Source organism: Protobothrops mucrosquamatus, unplaced genomic scaffold (assembly GCF_001527695.2).
Source record: "Protobothrops mucrosquamatus isolate PMUCROS unplaced genomic scaffold, P.Mucros_1.0 scaffold_151, whole genome shotgun sequence".
Classification (NCBI taxonomy): Eukaryota; Metazoa; Chordata; class Lepidosauria; order Squamata; family Viperidae; genus Protobothrops; species Protobothrops mucrosquamatus.
The window spans coordinates 393,445-417,814 of NW_015386227.1; the positions used below are offsets into that span (position 1 = coordinate 393,445).

At 40.2% G+C, this 24,370-nt stretch overlaps 1 protein-coding gene across 1 annotated transcript; it reads right to left on the reverse strand.

Annotated features, from left to right (window-relative positions):
- Positions 1–77: 77 nt before the first annotated feature.
- On the reverse strand, positions 78–24,370 carry GLS2 (glutaminase 2). Its single transcript, XM_015819893.2, has 18 exons — positions 24,270–24,370; positions 20,836–20,935; positions 18,823–18,944; positions 17,655–17,784; positions 16,066–16,145; positions 14,448–14,611; positions 12,337–12,395; positions 10,916–10,948; positions 10,346–10,404; positions 10,137–10,203; positions 9,934–9,984; positions 8,800–8,976; positions 7,197–7,328; positions 3,868–3,960; positions 3,105–3,166; positions 2,913–2,989; positions 1,666–1,729; positions 78–408 (listed from the first exon to the last, which is right to left on the reverse strand). The coding sequence occupies exons 1-18, from the start codon at positions 24,314–24,316 to the stop codon at positions 252–254; spliced, it is 1,674 nt and encodes a 557-aa protein (XP_015675379.2). The 5' UTR covers positions 24,317–24,370; the 3' UTR covers positions 78–251.

A 24,370-nucleotide genomic window follows, 5' to 3' on the forward strand; every position in this document is an offset into this window, starting at 1 on the left:
ACTGAACTTTCATACAAGGTTCACCAGAGAGTGTCTCTTGTACAAGACTGTTTTGGAAAAATGCCAAACAACTCCGCATTGCTCAAGTGGGCGGAAGAGTTTGGAATGAGAAGAATATAGTGCTCTCTTTATACGTCTCTCTCTTCTTCTTCAAGTCCTTAGCAATAGTATGTTTACTGTTACACTCCTTTCAGAAGTGAGATGAACCAGTCAAAACAGGGATAACAAAGCAGCTATAGAAACTACCATTCTCACACCATACTTTCCAAATTCTCCTTGGAGAGATCCTCGGCTGCTTCCTTGGCCTGTCTGGAACCCAATATGTAGTTTTCTTGATAATCCTTGAGCAACTTCACCACTTCCAGGTGATGAAACTGGATGGCATCATCCAAGGCAATGTTTCCCCATCTGCAAAGAAGGCAACACTATGAAGATTTGTATACTGTAATCGCTGTCCATTGAGAGCAGCTTTTCTCAACCCGATGGCCTCTAATGGGTTGAGGCTACAAATCTTATAATTTCTAGCCAAAGGCCATAGTGCAGGGGTCTTCAAACTTGGTCCTTTTATGACTTGTGGACTTCAACTCCCAGAATTCCTCAGCCAGGCACACTGGCTGAGGAATTCTGGGAGTTGAAGTCCACAAGTCATAAAAGGGCCAAGTTTGAAGACCCCTGTCATAGTGGAAAAACCCCCCTGAGAACTCTGTTCCCAACATATGCTGAAGATGCCAGAATGGAGAAGAAGACTGTTCTAGGTACTGAGGAACAACTGAAAGCTTGAATCACCTCTTTCTCAACTAAGCAGATCAAAAAGAAGTGTTTGTGGATCAGGTATCCATATTGGCTTCAAATTAGGATAATTTATATGCCCCCCCCCAATTACTCTGTTATAAAGATTACTAGAATATTTTGTACTATGTTACAAAATGAAGATTACTACTAAAACAAGTAGTGCTTTATGTTTCTGAGGTATCAAATCATATTGCATGCACTAGGAGAATGTAACTTCTTAGGCCATCAATGTTCAATGGAAATCTTTCTCCCAAAAACATGATATGTCAGGTAATAACGTTTCCCCAAGGTTATGGCACACCTTATTGAGACAAGGAATCTGACAGTTTTTGTACTGTTACAGCTGTTCCTGATGTACCAGGACAAAATATAGAGACTTGTCAACACTCTACTCTGAATTTACAGAGCATGCTAAATTGAAACAACAAACTAGATCTAAGTTTAGCAATATATGAACCTTTTTCCTACTCTGGGTCATCAACTGTAATGCATCCTTTTCTCACACCTAAAGGAGAGAGAATCTAAATTACAACTGAGGCCTTTAGGGATATATGGATATCTTGATAGTCACGTTGCATCAGACTAAACTTTTATTTTTTTCACAATTCTGTTCCAACAGAGGCCAATCAGCCCCAAAACAAGTTATGAGTATGCAAACTTCTTGAGTAACAAGATCAAGAAACTGATTTGATCAAGGAGTACTAAACAGAGAAATGGGAAATATATTATAGGCAGCTGCTGTTGGAAACAGTTCCTTATGGCAAATAAGGTCCCTGTCATTAGCTTAGGGAGAAGCTGGGTCTAAGATTTTATAATTCTGAGAGTAAAAAGCAAGATCTTGAATCTGTAACCGTCAGCCCATTTGTTCCTCACCTGTCCTTGACAAAAGGATTGACTCTGCAGGCCTCCATCAGAAACTTCACAACCTCCAGATGTCCTGTGGAGAATCATAAAACTGGAACAATTTAAAAAGAGGCTCTTCTTCTCTCTTTCCAAAGATGAGCTTTTGAACCATTCCCAACAGATCATGCGACATGTAACCTCGTCTACAGAGTTCTTCAAGGTGCAGGACTGCAGAATAGGGGTTACCAAGAAAGTCACAGTAGACATTTCAAGGATGGAAAAATTTGTTTCTGTTCAACTATGTAAGCTCTCTTGTAAGATGCAGATTTCCAAAGAATCTCTTGGTGTTCAGCAACACAGATCAGGAGAATTGACAAATCAAGAGTTATTCTGATACATATATGTGTTTCAGAATGCTTACATCATCTCTTAGGAAATGTGCTTTGGGGAAATTATTGTGATTGTACAATTAGAGGTCCCATGCTTGCTGTAAGAGTGAGCTTTTTTTATTTTGGAGGTGAGACAGCATGATTTATTTAAACCTTTACTTTTAAAACTCTTTTTAAAACCCTTCCATTTACTATATCAATGTTTGGAGAAATTTCTCCAGCCTGGAGACAGAAATATATAGCATCGAAATTTGCTTACCATAAATCTTGCAAATCTGAGTACAATTTGCAGTTGGAGGAATAAGCATTGAGCTTCTAGGAGTCTCAGTCATATGGCACTGAGCGGTTACTTAATTTTTCCTTTCTTTGTTTTGTTTTGTGGTAGGGGAAAAGATGGAAGAGATACCAAGAAGATGATGACACCCATTTAAGGCAAAGTAATTACATAATATATGTCTGGGGGAACATAGGATTTCCTATCTTTACACCTGAAATTGCTTTGGATTTTTACAGAAATCTAAATGCAGGGAAATTCATAAATTGACAGAATTCTCTTCAATGTATTTACCTCGTACTAAATACTTTTCACCTTTTACTGATACTTTTCATACGGCATCTTCCCTCAGATCCATTACATTGTTTTTATGATGGCTTATTGTTTCAAAGTGCACACTGATTAATGGTGATGGATCAATATTATATTGAACTTATATGAATGAGAGCTTTGCCTTCCCTTCACAAACCCCCTTCCCCATTTTTGTTAGAAATGAGCCCCGGTGAAGCACTAATTACATGAATGTGTTTCTACCATGCAAGCCTGCAGATGCAAATGTGGATAAAGAGCAGGTGCCTAGAAATCATGGCAGATTTGCATCCCGAACATGATACCTTCAGCTGCAGCAACATGCAAGGCCGTGCGAGAGTCATAGTCTTTCTGTTCCATGTCCATAGCTGACAGAGCAAATCTAGAAGAAAGCCAAGAGGACAGAGTTAAATGTCATGGAAGGAAATTTCACTTATTTCACTTATACTCAAGATCTCTCTTCAGCACCATCTTTCCCTGGATAAGTAAAGTCATACCTCCGAAGAGCAGAGATATCTCCACTGTGAGCAGCAAACAGCAGATTCACAACAGTTTTGTTCTGAAAAAATATGAAGTATATTGAGCACATCTGGCCTACAATAACTCATCTTCATGATTCTGGAGGCTTTTAAAAACCCTCACAATGAAATATTCTGAATATATAAACCCCCCCCAAACAAACAAAAATCTTCCATAACTGGGTTAGAATATAGCTAAAATAAGCTTCCAGTTGACTAGAATAGAGGAAAACATCTTCATTGCAGGCAGTGCTAGTTGCTGTTTCCTTGCAGTTTTCCTATACACCATGACTGATCAACTCTTTGTGCAACTGTGAACTGGGCGTGAAAAAACATTCCTGCATACCCACTTCTCCAGCTTATTTGTAGCAGCAAGAGCACAGCAAAGGTTGCAGATCAGAGCTATAACTGGCATCCAGAGTGGATGGTCATATACGTTGAATAAATGAATGAATGAATGAATGAGTGAAACCAAGAAGGCAAAGATCTCCTGTGTTTTTAATAACTGTACAGTCCTCCTGAATTGAGAGCTTCACCTCTCTAGGTTGGCAACCCTTACTCTGTGCTCTCTAAGACTTCAAGTCACCATTTCTTGATAAAATCTCTCTTTTATGCATCTTAAACCCTGGGCCTTTCATCTACCTCTGCTATTCTAATCCTCTAAGTGTTCTGAGTTTCTCTTCTACTCTAGTTCACTTAAATCTGTAGTATCTTTCCAATACAAGGGCCCTTGGTCTCTTACCCTAACTTCATCTCCTTCACGGCGTGGGTCCATCTTGCGGGTACAATGCAGCAAGTTGTCATAGTTGTGAAAGTTGAAGAGGGACACCAATTCCTGAAGAAATAACAGTCAAAAGACAAGAATAAGAATCAAAAGGGAACCCAAATGAAAAGTTATAAAATAAACTGTGTGATGCTTTCTAGTAATTGGTTCAAAGTAGATGGAAGCAACGTGAACATCCAAGATGCCACAGAACAGTGGTTCTTAAACTCTGGGCATTTTCCTCCAAGAGGCTAATTTGAACATATCCTGGGAGTAATTAAACAATTTGTAGTTGCTTCTTAATGACTTGATGTTCCAGTTTGAAACTCCTGCTGCAAAATGCTCATGTAAAACAACAATCTGGGGATTTTTGTGTGTGTGTGAGAAAGGTAATGACGTTTGAGACCAGGAAAAGGGGTAATTGGGTTAATCAGTTTAAGAATCATTGCATTAGAAGATATTCCCTACTTACAAAAATCTCTACATTAGAAAATGAAGTCAGATCAGCACCTGGGTCATTACCAAGTCTGAAGACAATAGGAATTGATGAAATAGCTACAGATATGTGGCAAACAACAGAATAACAATCACTTCTAACTTAGCTCTAACCAAACTATGCCAGCAGATTTGAAGTGTGAGAAGATTCAGTCTTCTAACACCAATACCAAAGAAAGAAGACTTAATAAAATGTGCAAACAATTGCCTAGTATCCTTAACATATGCCAAAAAATAATGCTCAGGACCATCCAATGCTGATTGGAGCCCCTTGTGAAAAGCGAAATACCAGATGTTCAAGTTCATTTTAGAAGAAGCTGAGAATTAAGAGGCAATACTGCTGAGGCACGCTGGAAAATCTAAACATCAAAAGAATATCAGAAAGAATCAATTATTTTTTATTTATATCCAATTTTATTTTATTTTATAAATAATTCAAGGTGGTGAGCATAGCTAATGCTCCTTCTTCCTTCTATTTTCCTCACAATAATAACTCTGTGAGGTGGGTTGGATTAAGAGAAAGAGAGTGCCTATCCCAAAGTTACCCAGCTTAAGGCAGAACTAAAACTAACAATCTCCTGGTTTCTATCCTGATGCCTTAACCAGTAGACCAAACTGGCTTTCAGTTCATGTTTCATTGATTACAGAAAGTCTTTTTATATTATTGACCTGAGTAATATCCTTAGGAAAATGGAATCTCAAATCAGCCATATCCTCATGTGAAACTTATATATAGGACAGAAAGCCACAATCCAGACTGGCTCCAGACTGATATAGAAATGAAACAAAGCTATCGATTCTCTTCTTCATATTCACCCTATATAATTAATATACAGTGAAGGAAGCTGGATTGGAAGAAGATGAGAGTGGTTTTAAAACTTGAAGAAAAAAAATGATGACACTACTCTAATGGCTGACAATGCAAATGCTCTAAAAGCTCTACTAATGAAATTCAAGGAGCATGGAGAAAATTGGATTAACTATAAGTGTAAACTATTAATAAGTATAGCAACCAACCTTCATACTAATTGAAGACAGATAGGTTCTGTCTTTTAGGATTGGCTGTCTAGTAAAGGAACTGGCAATCAAAAAATAAGTCACTAGTTAGCATTTGGTAGAAGAGAAATTAAAGCCTTGGAAAAGATTTTCAGATATGACAACGTGTCTACCTATAAATATCGGAAACATGCATGAAATTCTTTTCCCAGGGGCAGTCTATGGAAGCAAAAGTCAAACTCTGAAGAAACAGGATAGAAAGAGTATTGACACTTTTCAATATAGGTATTAGAGAAGTTTCCTGAGAATACCATGAATAACCAACAAACAAATGGATCAAAGGACAAATCAATCCAGAAGTCTTATCTGAGATTCAAATTACCATATTTTGGATTTATTATGCAAAGACTTAGTCCCTTGAGAAATCCAGGATGCTAGAAAAAGTGGAATAAAAGAGAAAAAGAAAAGACAACCAGTAGCAAGGCTGATGGATCTGATTTTAGCAGCCATGAATGCATCAATGGAAGACCTGAAGGGCCATGTTGGGGACAGATCATCTTGGAAAAGTTTTATTATGTAGTTACTAATGTGTTTCCCCCAAAATAAGATCCAGCACTACTATTATTATTATTATTATTATTATTATTATTATTATTATTATTATTATTATTATTATTATTACTATTGCCTCCAAAAGAGGCACCAAGTCTTATTTTCGGGAGGTGTCTTATCCCCTATCTCACCTTGCACCGGTGGCACCGACAGCCCCACCCAGCCGGCTCACTTCTTCTGCAGCTATTAGCCGCTACTCACATGTGTCGCCCCCGGCCTCCATTTCACTGTCAGAGGCCTTCTGGAAAGACCTCTGCAGCTGAGAACAGAGCTCCAGACTGATGTGCGTGGCACCCCCTGGGTTCCATTTCACCATCAGAGACCTTCAGGAAAGGCCCCTGCAGCCGAATGCATCAATCCGGAGCTCGGTTCTCGGCTGCAGAGGCCTTTCCTGAAGACCTCTGTTGGTGAAATAGAGGCCAGGGGGCACTGTGCGCATCAATCCAGAGCTCCATTCTCAGCTGCAGAGGCATTTCCTGAAGGTCTCTGATGGCTAAATGGAGGCCGGGGGTGATACACGCAAATGGCAGCGAGCAGCTGCAGAAGAAGAGGGCCAGCGAGGCAGGTGTTGGGGCATGGGAGGCCTGGCTACAATGGTAAGCAGGTGCAGGATGCGTGGGTCAACTCCACTCTCCCCACCCCCGCCCTAGCTTGATTTTTAGGCATGCGCCTCACCCCAAAACTAGGGCTTACTTTTGGAGTAGGGCTTATATTAGGCCCACTCCCAAAAATCAAGCTAGGGCTTATTTTCAGAATAGTTCTTATTTTCAGGGAAACACAGTAAATTTCAACATCAACTTGATTATCAATACCAATATAATCAAGAATTTCAAAACTTGGCATACAAAAAACGTGGGACTTCAGCAGTTCAAGCGCTTCATGGTAAAACTACTTGTATTTTCTCGTAGATGTTAATTTTGATATGTTTTCATGGTTGCGACATAAAATATAGCCCATAAATACCACAAATACATCAATTATGTTGTCATTTTTTTCCCCAATTACCCTTCGTTTAATATGGAGAGTGCTTTTCATATTTATCTTTATTATAGCGTTACTCTTAAGAAATGGAGACCGGGAGAGTGGCTTGCACAAAACCTCTGTGCCCACCCATCAACCCAGTTCTGTCATCATTCCATCCATGGTTCTCACAGGCTCTTTTTAAAAGGTTCATTCTGTCATGTCTATAGTTTCATGAAACTTGCCTGACAAAACCCAATTCCTCTTGTGCTGTTGCCAGCTTTATCCAGAGGGGGCGATAGACACATCACTCCCATAACATTGGGCACTACCAGCAGGATAGCCCCAGAGACTGCAGATTTGGCAGGAAGACCAACCTGGTAATGAGAAAGAGATTACATGGAGGATACAATGAGTCACATTTTAAGTATCTCAAAACTCTTCCTCTTATTCAGCTTTAAACCAAGTAAGTATAATTGAGGGACAAAGAGATAAAGTTGATCACTGCAAATGGCAAAGCAGATACCCAATTTGCAGTATATTCCAGTTATATTATTAATTCTGGAAGCTCTTTGCAGGTGCAAATTAGGCTTTGCCTGGTGCAAAATTAAATTTCATGCTGGGCTGGGAAAATGAAACTGGTGGCTATTACCATGCAGATGAAGCAGAAAAGTAGCACTAGAGAGAAGAATTTCTGAAAGCAGAAGTGGATCTGTATATAAGTACTGTAATCACATTTCTGGTCTGCTACACGCATACCTATTTTTAAGAATGGTGCATTTTTGGTTGTCCCTCTTTTGCAAAGCATCATGCCAAGTGTTAGGAGATGACTGAAGAGAGTGGATAGTTGCTACTTATCATTCAGAAACAAGTGCCCAAGAGAGGAGCTTGCATTGCATAAATCTAAGAAGTGCCCTATATTTTTCCAGAGAATGCCGGTGTACATCTGTCAGAAATGAGTTGAGATCAACACAAGCCAAGAGGTATCCTACAGCATCTCATGCCTCAGCAAAATGTCTCCCTCTGAACCACAAGTCTCCAGCATGTACAAAAGCTTCTCTAGACAAAATTGTACCATCTCCTGATTATCTTGAATATTTGTGTGAGGCAAATATAGGATGAGGTAGCTGGTACAAGCTTCCTAGATCTAGTTCACACGTCACACTATGATATAATGTGGCTTATTCGGTTTTAGTTGACTATGTCATTTGAATCCAGGCAATTATACAGGTAGTCCTCGACTTATGACTGCAATTGAGCCCCACATTTCTGTTGCTAAGTGAGATAGGTTGTTAAGTGAGTTTTGCCCCATTTTACGCCTTTTTGTGCCATGGTTGTTAAGTGAATCACTGCAGTTCAGTTAGTAACATGGTTGTTAAGTGAATCCGCTTCCCATTGACTTTGCTTGTCAGAAGGAATCAAAAGATGATGACATGACTGTGGGACACAGCAACAGTCAAAAAGATGAGTCAGTTGCCAAGCGTCCGAATTTTGATCACGTGACCATGGGGATGCTGCAACGGTCATAAGTGTGAAAAACAGTCATAAGTCACTTTTTTCAGTGCTGTTGTAACTTTGAACAGTCACGAAATGAATGGTTGTAAATCGAGGACTACCTGTACTTTATTAAATGTGGCAAGCCATGGCATAGGTCTCAGCATAGTACAGGAACTTGCAAAAGTGTTGTTTCTGCTTCAGTAGCACCTGATTCACCTGACCATTTCAATGGAGAGGAACGGCCTTTAGAAGATAATTCCCACTGAAATCAGCTGTCATAAAAATAGTCCCACCCTCTTTCTGGATGCTCACTGTTTCTTCCAACCCACCCAAAACAGAGCAGAAACTTACATGGAAGGCAAACTGCCCCGAGAAGTCGTACATGCCACAAGAATGCATGAGGCTAAGGGTGTTGCGGATGGCTTCGTCACTGAGGACACACTCGCCTGTGATAGGGCAGATACCACCATTGGCAAGTGTGGCTGCCATGACACTGCCAGACTCACAAGTCACTTCAACAGAACACAACTTCATAAGGGGGAAAAAAAGTTTTTTAAAAAAAAGAGAAATTAGTTATAACAACATCTTAGTAAGGAGCCCAGAAATCGTTCCTAACCTCTGCTTGGAGTGAAAATTTAGGGTCTATACACAAATGTGGTTTAACACAGAGAAAACACCTGATATAATATTTCTTGAAAAATGACAGATTGCATATGTGAATTCTGATTATGTGAAGGAGGGGGTGATATGCCACCTGGGAAAGCCAAGGGAAGTCATCAAAACAATTAAAAAACGAAAATTAGAATATTTCGGACATGTGATACGACACCCAGAAAAATACGGCATACTCCATTTAATCCTCCAAGGAAAGACTGAAGGCAAACGAGGTCCAGGCAGAAGAAGAACATCGTGGCTTCAAAATCTAAGGGACTGGTTTGGACCAAACTCAGCAGCACTTTTTCGTGCGGCTGCTGATAAAAACAGGATCACCAACATCCGATAATAGATATGGCACAAGAAGAAGAAGAAGGAGGTCTCTTTTCAGGTGAAAGAGTAACATATAATGGAACAAAAAATAAGGTTCTGGCCAAATATCCAAAATCAACCTTTTTGACCTGATGCCTGTTATATGCATCAGTGTAAACTGTCAGTCCCAAGAATCTGCTAGCTGGGGATGATGGGGAGTATAGCATATTGCAGTTTGAAGACACTGGCCCTGTGGGATATTAATCTAAAGTAGGAGTGGGGAACGATGGCACCTTTATGATCTGAGGACTTTAACTCCCAGAATTCCTAAGCCAGAATTCTGGAAGTTGAAGTTCTCAAGTCATAAAGGGGCCATAGTTCCCTACCTCTGATCTAGAGGAATAGGTTTGGAAGAAAAAAAAAACAACCAAATGGCTTTTTTTTTGTCTCCCTCAAACTCAGATGGATTTGTTTTGTACCCAACATACCACCTCAGCTGCAGTTCAAAATGCAACTTACCTGGAAATACAAGTCAAGAGCTGCCATCATGTCCACACCACGTGGAAAGCACTGCCAAGTAGGGATCAAAAGAAAGTAAAGTTGGGTCAGATCTTGGCAAAGTTGGTCTTTCCCAGTGAGAGGGGTTTCTTTCAACTTTCAACTGCATTTATCCTGGTCTGCTAGAAAGCCCAGGGTTTCTTTCCCCCCCTTCCTCTTGTTACCTTTTTGTCTTTGAGATAGTAGCCAATGGCATAATTCCGATCTCCTGTTTCTTTCTCTGACTGAAACCTGCAAAGAAATATGCACAAATCCTCGTTTCTCTCAGCCTCTGGATTACTCCATTTGGAGAATTATCATTCAGATTAAACCTGACATGCTTCTAGGCACTCTAACTGCAAGCCCATATATAGACACAACGCATGTGCCTTACGTGGTATTGCTGAATCCCACATATTCATTTCCAGCCATCTTCTTCAAATAATCCACCACCTAGAACAGAAACAAAACTGCATTTGGAAGGGGCCTCTTTATGATCCAGCTCTTTTTTTATTTCAATCTGGATTTTTCCAGTCTTTCACTAACCCTTCTTTCTTTTTCTCTTGCCAGTCAATTCTTTGTATGCCTAACTGCAGTATTTTTAATTTCACAGAACAGTTTGGTACCTATTTTGTTGATTATCACCCATCCTTCAAAATAATAAAAAAACAAGCACATTAAAAAAAATAGGGATGCTGGACGACTGAATGCTCCTGTAAGCCACAGCTTCCCCGTTCTTGTCCCTAATTGAATGTATCAGAAATACTGCTTGTCACTTTGTCATTTAGAGAGCATGCCCTTGTGTTCTGCATGTTTTTCACCTTTCATCGGTAAATATTCTAGGGGATTTTTAAACAAATGACTAAATCAAATGTCAGGATTGCATTGCAAGATAAACGACTTGATCAGCCAGCATTTCCAGAAAGTCAATTTCCCCTCCAACTCCGAGAAAGGGCAGACTCACGTAGTCAAACTTCTCTGCTTTATTGCAGCCCATCTGATGAAGAAGAAAAGAGAGAGAAAAGAATCAAATGCATTCTGAGACCCAGTTTAATCTTTGACAAATGTAAACATCCAGGATGGTTGTTGTTAGAAAGTTTAGAAATACATTATAGGTTTAGCAATGCATTCTAAAACTTCTAGTTAAGATAGCTACAGGGGTCCCAGATCAGTTCTTGAATTGGATAGAACAGCCGTTAAATCTTGTGTAGAACTTCAAGGACAGAAGAATGGAGGAATATTCATCTTTGAGAGAGTTTTGGGTAGATGAGAAGAGGCTTGAGCTCCATATGCATCTGCCATATGAAACAAGGGATCCCTCAACTTTGACCAAGAGTGAGAGAGTAGGGTAGTTGTAAGTCTGACTAAGGAGGAAAATCATAATGGGAAGATCACTGTAGTGACAGCATATTATAAATGCAGCAAACAAACCAAAATTATCTGTAATCCCGCACCCTGGAGATAAATTGGAACCAGAATCTACCTTTGTAGGACGATATCAAAGCTGATCCTTATCAAATAGCCCAAATGTTGTTTCTGGGGTGGGAGGAGTAGATGTGACAATGTGTGCATTGCAATATATTTTTATTTATTTATTTATTTATTTATTTATTTATATTTAAATTTATATGCCGCCCTTCTCCCCATGGGACTCAGGGCGGCTCACAGCATATTAAAACATTGTACAAAAAGAAATTTTCCCCTGCTAAAAACCAATTAAAATCCAATATAGACTTTGCACCTTATGTACCATCCCTTATATGGGAGTTATTCACACAGTGTCAGATCTGCCATCACGCTGCTGCAGCCCTGCTTCGCTTTGATGGCATCCTGCCATAAAGTATGGGAAGGGGAGATGGGAGGATATAGGGAGTGGGGATGACAGGAAACAGAAGTGCCAACCAGAGACAACAGTTGAATGATCCAATGGGCCACGGGCAAGGGAATGGAATGTGAATGCCACTAAAGAGGTGCCAAACTTTAGAACTGTTACCAAAACAATTGGTTTGAATCTTATTGGACACTAAAAAAGATGACTGAGGGGAGAGGGCCTGGGAGAAGAAAAAGTTGGCTTTGCTTACGCTGTAACCACTTGGCCCTTAGTAAAAGTATACTTTTCACTACAAATGGAGTCGAGGGTCTTTCTTTCCTAGATGCCCAAGCTGGGACAGGCCTGATACACAGTATACTAAGTCATTCTGGTAGTTTACCAAACACAGAAGCTACTGGATTCAAGTTACATGAAAACCAAACAAACCACATTCCAGTATTTGTGAAGTGAGTCCAGAGATATGTTGTCTTTAATCCAAACTGTATTATACTCTCCATTTGTTGGGTGACTCCAGCCCATGTCTAATATCAGTACTATAGCCGAAGAAACTTTACCTTGATAAGAGAGCTCACCACAATGGCTCCTGCATTCACCATAGGGTTGTGTGGAATCCCTGAATGCAAAGGAATGGATTAAAACAGGATTCTTTAAATTTTGCACCCTCCTCCTCTTCAATTAGGTTTCTCTAAAACACTGGCCTTTTCAATATCAATCTGTGTTGATTGTGAGGTGGAACTGCCAACCAAAAATAGTCATGTAGGCCACCATCTTTCTGTTTACATTCTAGAGAAAAACTGAGGAATGATGGATTTGGGAGGTGTAGTGGACAAATCTGAGAAAGGCTGAGAGTTTTAACCCTAGAAAACCTCCATCAGTCAGGGAGACAGAGTTAGAACTAGTGCTAGAGTAAGCAAATTGTGATTGGCTATAACTACACCGTAGAATCAAGTTAACTTATTTAATGAACTATTTAAAGTTATTTAATGTAAGTCCATTCATTTCTTTGCTTTGAAGTTAACCAAGTAAGAGTTGTCCCTTATCTTACCCGTGTTCCATTTAGTCATGTTACCTCAGAAATAAAGGATAAATAAAGCTGCCTGGAGTCTAAGAAAAGAAGAAGAAAAAATTCTAAACCTCAGCAGGGTTATGATGGCAGCAAGACAAACAGATCTTGCAGAGGTCTTGCACAGTTTATGGGATCCACTTTAAAATTAATTAATTTTAAAATTAACAAAAAGAAAATAAGAAAAGTACACTCTCATCAAGAGGCCTAATTGGTGCCAGGTTTTTGTTTTTAATGTTTTAATTCAGAGGTGTCAAACTGCCGGCCCGCGGGCCAGAGGCATCACGCAGAAGCTGCACCCATTCCAGCTCCGGCAAAGGAAAAAAAGTTGTGATACGTTGTGACATGACGCGGTGAGTTTGACACCCCTGCTTTAATTGATTGAATTTTATAGCTTTGAACGTGATTTTATATGTCTTTTAATTTTTCATTGAGAGCTGTCCAGAACTGATTGAAAGATGGGACACTTTATAAATGTTTTAAGTAAATAAGATGGAACCACAGTTTCCAAATCCTCACTCAGTACTGATCAACTTTTCTGGCTGGACTTTTTAGGAGCTATAGAAGCCATTGATCTGCAGGACCTCTGAATTGGGAAAGAACCATGGTGGTGCAGTAGTTAAAGTGTATTGCAGGCTGACTCTGCCTACAGTGAGGAGTTCAATCCTGACTGGCTCAAGGTTGACTCAGCCTTCCATCCTTCCAAGGCTGGTAAAATGAGGACCCAGATTGTTGGGGGCAATAGGCTGACTTTGTAAACTGTTAGAGAATGCTATAAAACTCTATGAAGTGGTATATAGGTAAGTCTAAGTGCTAGTGCTATGCTTGCTGTAATCTTGTTAACAGTATAATAAGAACTATTGTTTTCATTTTTTTGTGTGACCCTAAATTATTGTTTCTTCATATGCCATTATGCAGGCTTTACCGAAAAAGAAAAAAAAATCCACAATTACTTTAATGAAGGATGCATACTTTTTCACAGGTTCGTTAAGTATCATTCACTTAATATATAAATATACAAATCATAAGAAAAAGTAGGACCAATGAACTAATGGACTGTCAAACATGTACCTAATGATCAAACACAAGAAAAATAAACGTAAGAGGTAAACAGTTCTCATTCACCCCTTGAATATTTTCTGCGGGAAGAACTGCCTCAATTTTGCAAGGAACTTAAAATGGACTGAAAGAGAAAATTTTTTAATGGGACAGATGAAGATTCAGAGAAAAGCTCTTCTTCTTACTTTCCATGGGAATATTAATAGGGAAAATACAGATATTTTATGACCTGCATTTCCATACAACCTTTCAATACACCAGGGCCTGTACACTGTTGCCATCCTAGAAGGTTAAAGCAAGTATTTCACACATATTACACAACAACAAACTTTGGTTTGCCTTTCAACAGAAGTTGCATCCTGGCTCAGACATGGGAGGTATGGATGTTTTCATCACAACTGGAACGGTCTCATTCACACAGTAAGGCTTTTAGTAGTCAAAGGGGCTGACAAAGGACAGCACCTGTGTTACAACTGGGTCTGCAAAGATTTAAACCACGGTCTCCTGTTCCTCAGCACACGTAGGCTCCTCTCCACTACTCACCTTCTTCGTTGAGAGACAGTTTGTCGTAACGCAGACCACTGGGCTCTTTGCCCACATACTGATGGACTCTCTCTGTGCCCAGTTCACTGACAGCAACGGCATATTTTAAGGGCTTGACACATGACTGCAGGCAGAAGGGAGTCTTAGTGTGGCCCATGGAATGCCTAGGGGAGATGGAGGGAGAGAAATGATGTGTACCCAATGACCCAAACATGGTGACCTGACACTTGTGCAAAGTGTTGGAATGCTGTTCCCCAAACATTGGAACTTGTCTTATACGGGGCTGGACCTTCTTCTGGTTTTACACTGCTAACCGACTAGCGGAAATTTCAGAATTTCTAACAAGGGATGCCAAAAATTAAACCAAAGGACTCCTACACGTGAAGAACTCTGATCTCTGAACTTCAGCCAGTCTCTTAAGGCCCCAGGATGAGATACTTAGTGACATAGCAGAGTTCATAATTCAGAGTCTCCAACATTAAGGGAGCTAAGGATACACATGGAAGATGGAAAAGCTCTTTTTGCGTATCCCCAAAACTTGTTGCTGGGGTTGTGGCTGATCACAGAATATCAGGAACACTCTCTATACCCTCCTTTGATCATCTCTTCTGTCTGAAAGACCAACACCAGCATCTTGATGAAGAGGTAGGCAGGAGTTTATCCCCAAGTAGTTCATGCCACAGCCAGGCACAAGGACTGGTTCAATCAAAGTCATCATTTGATAAACCTGAAGCAGCCACAGTGGCTGGGCTGACAACATCCTAAGCCCAAACCAAACTGACTTCCCTGCTGTTATCCAGAACTACAATACAGGTAGTCCTTGACTTACAACAGTTCATTTAGTGGCCATTCAAAGTTACAATGGCACTGAAAAAAGTGACTTATGACTTTTTCACACTAACAACTGTTGTAGCATCTCCGTGGTCATGTGATCAAAATTTGGATGTTTGGCAATTGATTCATATTTATGACGGCTGCAGCATCCCAGGGTCATGTGATCCCCTTTTGTGATCTTATGACAAGCAAAGTCAATGGGGAAGCCAGATTCACTTAACAGTTGTATTACTAACTTTACAACTGCAGTGATTCACTTAACAACTGTGGCAAGAAAGGTCGTAAAACGGGGCAAAACTCACTTAACAGAGAACGTGACTTATGACAGCAAAAGAGGGAGGGAAAATGCTAGCAAAATAACTGCTCTGGGGTGGAGATTTCAGATCTTGGCATCCATCCATGCTGCGCCGACACTCTGTTACACAGGAATAAAGGCTTTTTAGGATAAACAATGCCTGGAAGTTCTTTGAAGTGTTTCATTAGTCGGAACCTTGACAGTCTCACTTAGCAACGTAAATATTGGGCTTGATTGTGGTTGTAAGTCAAGGACTACCTGTATTACAATCCCATTGAATTTGGCTTGGTGGTTAAAGCGCCAGGTTAGAAACCACGAGACTGGGAGTTTTAGTCCCCCTTATGCAGGAAAGCTGGCTGGGTGACTTTGGGCCAGTTAGTCACTCTCAGTCCGGCTTACCTCACTGAGTTGTTTGGGGGAAAATAGTTTTTCCTATTCTGTAATATCCACCACCACCCCTTTTTTTGCCTCTCAGTTCTTTATACACACCGTTGTCCGTCCACTGTGCAGAGAGATACCCCCCAGATGTCTGGATTACATTTGGCCATTTGGGGAATGTAATTTGCTACCTATACAAAAGGAAAGATAAATTGTTCAGATGTGGGACAAAGCCCTAGGGAACAGTCATTAACCATTTGCAGCCCACCTAACTGAGGGCAGTAGAGGAAGTTTCTCTTGGCCTCCGTTCTATACCAGTGAGATTGTGGGAATAAACTGAAACTAAGAGAAGCAGTCTGCACAAGTGCACTAACGCAAGGCTTTTCAACCAGTGGTACGGGTACCACCTGTGATACATTGGCACCTGGCAGGTGGTATGCGACCATTCTAGAAAAGTGGTAGTGGAGGAAGGGAATGAGCTGAACCGGTGGCAGCACCGCACAAACCTGAGCGAGAGATGGCTGGAGCTGCAGGGCTGTCAGGGCTCAGTGGAAGCACCAGGATCAGCGCCAGGCTCCAGCTGGAGCTCGGCGCTGATCCTGGCGCTTCTGCTGAGCCCTGAAGAAGCACCAATCAGCTGGAAAGCAGCAATGATCCTGACACTTCTGCTGAGCCCAGAAGAAGCGCCGATCAGCTGGAATGTTGCAGCATCTCCAGGGTCTTGTGATTTACATTCAGATGCTTGGCAACTGATTCATATTTATGATGGAATCAGTGTCCCAGGGTCATGTGAAGTGACCAAAACCTGCTGCAACCACCCAGCAGACGGGGGGAATAAAACCAAACCCCACCCCACTCCCGCTGCCAATCCTCAACAGAAATGCTCACAACAATGAAAACCTCGGACAGGAGGAAGAGTGCGGCTGGGCGGGCAGGCAGGTGTCTTGCTCAGCTGAGGCTTGGGGGGCACTTTTTTCAGTGCCACTTTAACTTCGAACAGTCACTAAGCAAACTGTTGTAAGTTGAGGACTACCTGTACTTCATCGTTTTTTTCCTTTTTTTTTTTTTGGTCAAGTTTTTGACACCTTGCTAGGCGACTGGTGGTACTCGTATATTGCCATATCCTAAAAGTGGCACAATGGGTGAAAAGGTTGAAAAGCCCTGCACTAACGAACAAAATCAGCAGCAGAGGAAGATATCTTAGACTGCTACATACATTTGTGGTTTTGTTTTATTATGATATAGCCCTCGACTTACAACCATTTATAGCAGGGGTGTCAAACTGCCGGCCCGTGGGCCGGACGCATCATCTGGAAGCCGCGCCCACCCCATTGCCGGCAATGGCAAAACCATCCCGATACGTTGCGCGATGTCACGTGACGTCGTGAGTTTGACATGTCTGATTTATAGCAACCATTTGAAGTTACAAAAGCACTGAAAAAAGTTCTGGAGGGATTTTAGTAAGAGTTAAGGGTACTTAAGGGGAGATATTCATGTTTCCTCTTCCCACGCAGGTTGAATTAAGACAACCTCTCTCCTTAATTCTAAGGCCAGCCAACCAGCCTCTTTACCTTCTTATCTGCCACTCTCATATTCTACCCAAGCACTGGGGAGCTTTCCATGCATATTAGTTTTTTTTTGAAGGTAGCAGAGGAATCCTATTATTTACCTTCTGCTATGTGCAATCAGATCGTTTTTACCTTGCCCTCCCTAAGTCCTTTGGTACACTCAAAGATCTGCTCCACGTGTGATGTAAACTCCTTGAAGTCAGGGATGACAAATTTCTTCCGGAAAGCCTGGGTCAAGAGAACTATATTGCTACTCACACACCTGAAAGCCAAAATTATAGGTGAAATATTGAATGGCACATAGGGGAAGAAAGTAGGATGTCTTATTTGGAGACCAAGCAGACATGAAAACTGTAACGACTATCTTATCTTCTTGTTTCTTTGCCTTGAAAAGCAGCTGACTTGGCAATATCAATTCAGAAGCATGTTTCCTCTTTTCTTGCACTTTGAACATCTAAACTTAACAAGTTAGCCAATTTTTTTTTTAAAAAAAAACTTCCAGCTTTTAAATGCTAACTGACTTATCATCTCTCCTATCTTTCTCTACCATTCTTTTTTTGGATAACCTCCTGTAGTTTCTAAGCTGCTGCTTGTAAAGTCCACAGCAAAAAGAAATCACAGAATAAACCTTCCTTTCCCATATATTGCTTGAATTGTATAGTGCACTGTGGTATGGTTTGCTTAATTGTAGTTTGTTTGCTTGACCACAGTTACCTGGGTTCACACCATGGACTATGTTGTGATTGACAAAACCTCACGGGTTGGATTCATCCAACAAAGAGCCCAATCGAAAAAATATCACATGAAAACTCAGTATGTTGCTTGAATGCAGCTACCATTAAATCAGATGTTAGGCATGGAGTAGAAATTCAAGGTATCCAAATAAAAACTTGAGATTTTTCCAAAATAATTGGACATTTCTTTTAACATTCTGGAGCTATCCCTATTTCATATCTGCTGTTCCTGAACGTGCAAATTTAAGTACTGTAGCACGTATATTGCTTAACCAAAGTAGCTCTCATGTTTTTAGGCTATGAAAAATTGTGGTGGGCTGAGGGGAAGAAGATATAGTGAGGTAGGAAGAGATGCAAACAGGAGATATGTAGAATATGACTACAGAAGGAATTCTGTGAATCGGGGTGCGATTGTTTACAGAACAAAATTTGTGTGCGACAGGATGAACGAAAACTAAATTTGCCTGCAGGAGCTGATATGCTTTGTTAAACAAACATAGATTCAGGGCTCCAGTTGCAAAGGGGCAGCCACAACACCACCAGGTGCACTTCAGTGTAATTCCTACCTCCGAAAAAGTTCTCGACTCAGCATTCCTGCACTGCTAGCTCCTTGAGCTGCGGTCCGCATCAGATTCATGCAGTCGCGAAGACGTGGATCTGAGGTCCAAAGGCCAGTGCGCTGTAAGGCCTGAATGAAAAAGAACAAGTCAGGGGTGAGGGTTGTAGAACTGGATGCGGTACCCATTAGAGCTAGTCCTCGACTTAGGACCACAATTGAGCCCAAAATTTCTGTTGTAAAATGAGACATTTGCTAAGTGAGTTTTGCCCCATTTTACGAGACCTTCCTTGGCACAGTTGTTAAGTGAATCACTGCAGTTGATAAGTTAGTAACCTGGTTGTTAAGTGAATCTGGCTTCCACATCGACTTCGCTTGTCAGAAGGGCGCAAAAGGCGATCCTTTGACCTTTGGGCACAGCAACGGTCATAAGTATGAGCCAACTGCCAAGCATCTGAATTTTGATCACATGATCATAGGGGATGCTACAAAGGTTACAACTGTGAAAAACGGCCGTAAGTCACATTTTTCAGTTTGAATGATCACTAAACGAACTGTTGTAAGTCGTGGACTACATTAGTACGAAGGGTGAATTCTTAATTAAACTTTGGTACATGCATGCATGTGCTTTTGCATGTGTGGAACTTCCCCATGCTGTTTTTCAGAGGGTGGATGGATCTCTCTTTAAATCAAGTACTAAGAGGAAATTGAAGGTTCCAATGAAAAATTATGGATATTGCCCAGAAAAATTAACTGTGAGAATAAGTTGTATTATAGGTAAAACAGAACCCATAGATACTCCATTTCTATAGGTATCAGGATAGTAGATGTTATTGTAATCATTCTTTCCTACGGGGTAGCAATTATGATAGTAGCATCGCAGACAAGGCTCTTTGCAAAGGATGTGCCCAGTCTTCCAACCCAGAGACCTTCTCTGAGTGTCTGATGTCATATTGGATGCTCCAACATTTCAAGCCATGAGATCTGTTTTATTTTCTAATGGTGTGGAATTTGGGAGGAATTGCACGGGAGTTGTGCTCATCCATTTGATCACATAATTTTATACATCATTTAGGTTTGAGTGAAGTATCAAAGGTTCAGATTAGGACTGTATTGTGTGCAAATTTCTTTGGGGCCAGTTTCTCACCTTCTTCAACTGCTATTTCCAAAAAACTGTAAACAAGGAGAAGATGAAAACAGAATATTTCACCTGAAAGCATAGGAACCACCTGTCTGCAAGCACTGAAAAAGGAAAAGGCCCATTTTTTTTTTTGCCACATATATATCAGTAATACAGAACAGTTTTCAGTAACCCTCAGCAGCGACCAAACTGGTTGTGGTATTTGGGAACTGCAGTTCAGCAACAATTGGAATGCTGAGTGAATTCATGGAACTATGACAGGGCTTTGTTTTCAGACACCAGAACCTGAAATATCTGCTCCAGAGAGATTAAGGCAGGGGAGTGGTGTTCTCCCTGACTTCTTAAAGCAGGGTTCTTCAAACTTGGCCCTTTTATGACTTGTGGACTTCAACTCCCAGAATTCCTCAACCAGCGTGCCTGGCTGAGGAATTCTGGGAGTTGAAGTCCACAAGTCATAAAAGGGCCAAGTTTGAAGACCCCTGTCTTAAAGCTTTGCTAGTTTAAATCCAATTATATACTGCCATTTGTTTTACTACTTGTGCAATTTTTTTTTAAAAAAACCTGGAATTAATCATGCTAGCCTTCACTTTTGCATTTCTATTTTATCTTCACATTGTCACGGATTTTTTTTAAAAAAAATTAAATGCATACTATTATTTTCAAAATAACTGTCCAAAATCTAAAGAGTTTGTATGATAGGTATGGCATAAATAATGCAGCGTTTTACAATACTAGTGTTTCCATTTGTCTACAATGAACTGTAGAAGAATAATCGCCCTTTATAAACTTAAGAGATGCAGCATGAAAACTTTTTAAGTCATTTGAAAGACCCGTTTTAAATAATTTTAAACAATCGTAGCCATTCTTAAGGTCATATCTTACAGTGGTAAATTTGTGAACAGAGATGCTTTCCTGTCCTTCGGCTATTGTGTAAAAGAGCAGATCACTGAGACGTGGCAGCATCCCATTCACTGAGGGGTCCCTGGAGAGAGATGGGAATGACATATCTATCATCATTGTCGTCAATCATCATCATCATCATCATCATCATCATCATCATCATCATCATCCCACAGCAATATGTAGGCTTCTTCCTCGAAGATTACAGATCATCATACCAATGAAGGAGAATATTTGTAGCTCACGGTTGAAATGAGGGGTCCTTGGTGCTCTCTGAGCTTGCTTGTTTTCTTGCAGATGTTTCCTTACCCTAACTAGGTAACATCATCAGTGCTGATGATGCACTGATGGGAGCACTGATGATGTTACCTAGTTAGGGTAATGAAACATCTGCCAGAAAACAAGCAAGCTCAGAGAGCACCAAGGACCCCTCATAGATCATAATCTACCATGGTGGTCCAATGTGGTTTGATAGATGTTTTTCAATTTCCCAGTCTAGGGCTTAGAAAATGTGACTGGCCAAAGTCACCCAGCCAGCTTCCATCCCTAAAGGAGGACTACTGTAGGCCTCTCTGCTCCTATATACCAAAATTAATTAATTCCTGTGAAGAGAAGTATCTCCTAAAAGAAAAGAATATGGGCAAATTAAAGCCATGCTACCAAGAGAGACAGGAAACATTTTCCCCACAGGAAAACATAATTCCACACTCAATTTATTCTCTCCATTAGCTCCTACAGGTCTGCTTCTCAGTACTCAGACAAAAAGAAAAATAGATTTCCCCTTACCGAAGTTGGAGAGTCACCAGTATCAGGGATGGTTTAGAGCAGTGTTGATGGGACTGTACAAGGAATCAATGTGAATGATATTTGTCATATCATTAAAGTAGTATTTATTACATTATTTTCATATAATGAAAATTTGAGGTTTGATGAACATCTGAAATTTCATGGGGTCGAAGTTATCTATCTGGACTACTTATCAGGATCCTTCTGACTCAGGAATTCTGTAAGTCTACACTGTTCCAAATATTGAAATGCCTCATAATCAGGATTTTCTATATAATAATGATGGGGTAACTCTCCCAATCTAGCCATTTAGTTTCTATTCTCTCTACTGTCATGGGCCATGGGAACATAGAATAACCAACAAGATAGTTAAGGGAGGAAGGAATGCTGGCACAGAAGAGATTCTTGAATCCCAGGGAAGCATTAGAAAGAGAGTAATTCTGCCTTAATTACACTAGATATAAGTTATGCAGAAAAATTACTGTGCTATGCCTTTAAGATTCTGTTGTATTGCTATACAAACAATAAATATATTTTTTAAAAACCCAAGTCTTTTTGTTTACCATGTAACTTGACATCTACCTACAAAACTCTAAACTGGCTTTTGCTTTTTAATCATAAAGGTGGATTCAAAAATATCCCCGTATTTTTTTATTCCTGAAAAATCCATTATACTTCATTCAAATTCATGTTTAATAATTCTTTGGTACTAACTGATGGGGCCCGTTGTTTTTAATCTTCTCCATCTTTATTAATTTATTTCTGGCAAGTATTTGGTATTGTAAATTTGATCATTATAACTGTGGAACACATTCAGTTCCAGCATCTTATTTAATATACAAAAATATGGCAGAATCAGGGGAAAAGAAGAGAAGAACTAATTAAGCCTTAAAGATATTTGAGATATAAATTTTACAGTGGATAATAATGTTCCAATGCTATTATTTTATTATTTATTTTATTATTTAAAATTAGTCTGAAGGAAAAATAATTTCTAGATAAAGGATTTTAAAACAAAAAAAATCTATTTAAAATGATTTTCAGAAATGCATGGGTTCTAAAAAGTAAAGAAGCATGCCACCATAATATTGATATAATGGACACTGATCAATATACATTCAGGTATCTGCACATTGAATTGCACATCAAATATGAAAAAAGGAAGACAAAATAGCAAGAGTAACAGCCTTGTGCCACAAGTGGCAAAGGAAACATTATGTACAAAACCCCGATATTTCCCAACAACTAGAAATGTTATTAGAGTGTTAGAAAAATGCATTCAAAAGTAAAATATGTATTTCTATGTTTGAATCTACAGTGTCAAATTATGATCAGATCAGGCATCCTACAGAAACACAATCGCCATCATTTAGGACTTGGTGGATATTTTCTGCCCTGGAAAAAAATTTCCCCACAGTATTAACCATGTCCGAAATTTATTTTTATTTATTATTTATTTTATTTTATTTATTTTAGATCATAAAATAACACCGAGGCTCTGTTTGTTTTTCCTTTTCCATAGTTGCATTTTGGGACAAGTGCAATTCTGCTGCTGAGGGGATGTTTCTATGGCAGCCAGCATTTCTGCTGGGAACAGCCTCAGATCTCACCCCTCAGACTTCGCAGAAGCGAAGATGCTTAGCAGGTCTCTAAAAGTATTACTGGCTATAAATACAAAAAATATAGAACATGAAAATGCCAAAAACCAATAGGCACCAACCAAAAGGCAGTGACAATGACTTCTCTATATATTTAGAGAATTTAGTCAGAATGTTTCTTTTGTGTCTTGGACTGATAGAAAACTCTCCGATTGTGGCTGTGCAGGCAGTGTGAAGGTCTAGATGCATTAAAAAAAAGAAAAGAAGCACTGAATGAAACAAATTAAAAGGCTGACACCCTGCTCTGGGAAAGGTTTCTTTTTCAACCCCATCTCCTTTGCCTATCTACTTCATTTACTTGATTGAACAAATAAAGCTGGAGTACAGGTAGTCCTTGACTTATGATCACAACCGAGCCCCCAAATTCTCTTGTTAAGTGAGACATTTATTAAGTGAGTTTTGCCCCATTTTTACGACATTTCTTGCCACAGTTGTTAAGGGAATCACTGCAGTTGATAAGTTAGTAACCCAGTTGTTAAGTGAATCTGGCTTCTCCACTGACTTTGCTTGTCAGAAGGTCGCAAAAGGTGATCACATGACCCCAGGACACAGCACTGATCATAAGTATGAACCAATTGCGAAGCATCTGAATTTTGATCACATGACCATGGAGATGCTGCAAAGGTCGTAACTGTGAAAAACGGTCATAAGTCACTTTTTTTTTTCCAGTGCCATTGTCACTTGGAACGGTCACCGAACGAACTGGTGTAAATCGAGGACTACCTGTAGCAGGAAAGCAGTATTTATCCTTGGGTGCCAATGTGGAAAAAAGTATGGACTCACACCGCTGGATCTATCACATGGAGAAAGTTCGCTAGTAGAAGCAGGGGGCTGCATTCTAGAAAAAGGCAAAGATTGGGATTAAAGTGATCTTGCACATTTCGCCATTGGGAATGGCCAGACGACCCCCTCCCCTCAATTTAAGATCCTCCAAACTACAGCGTGACAAGCGGTAGCCCACGCCTCCCTTACTGGTCAGCGAGGCGCTGTTTAGGCGGCTGCTGGTGACGGCCATTCATCACCGCCTCTCTCCCTCCGGCGGAGTAGAGGGCTCTGCTCAAACCCACGGGAAG

Excerpts from the sequence above, each read along its gene's own strand:
- GLS2 (XM_015819893.2), bottom strand. The coding sequence starts at position 24,316 with ATGAATGGCCGTCACCAGCAGCCGCCTAAACAGCGCCTCGCTGACCA. Across the intron at positions 12,396-14,447 it reads ACTGTCTCTCAACGAAGAAG|GGATTCCACACAACCCTATG; the intron begins GTGAGTAGTGGA and ends CTTTGCATTCAG. Across the intron at positions 7,329-8,799 it reads CGGGGCAGTTTGCCTTCCAT|GTTGGTCTTCCTGCCAAATC; the intron begins GTAAGTTTCTGC and ends TCTCATTACCAG.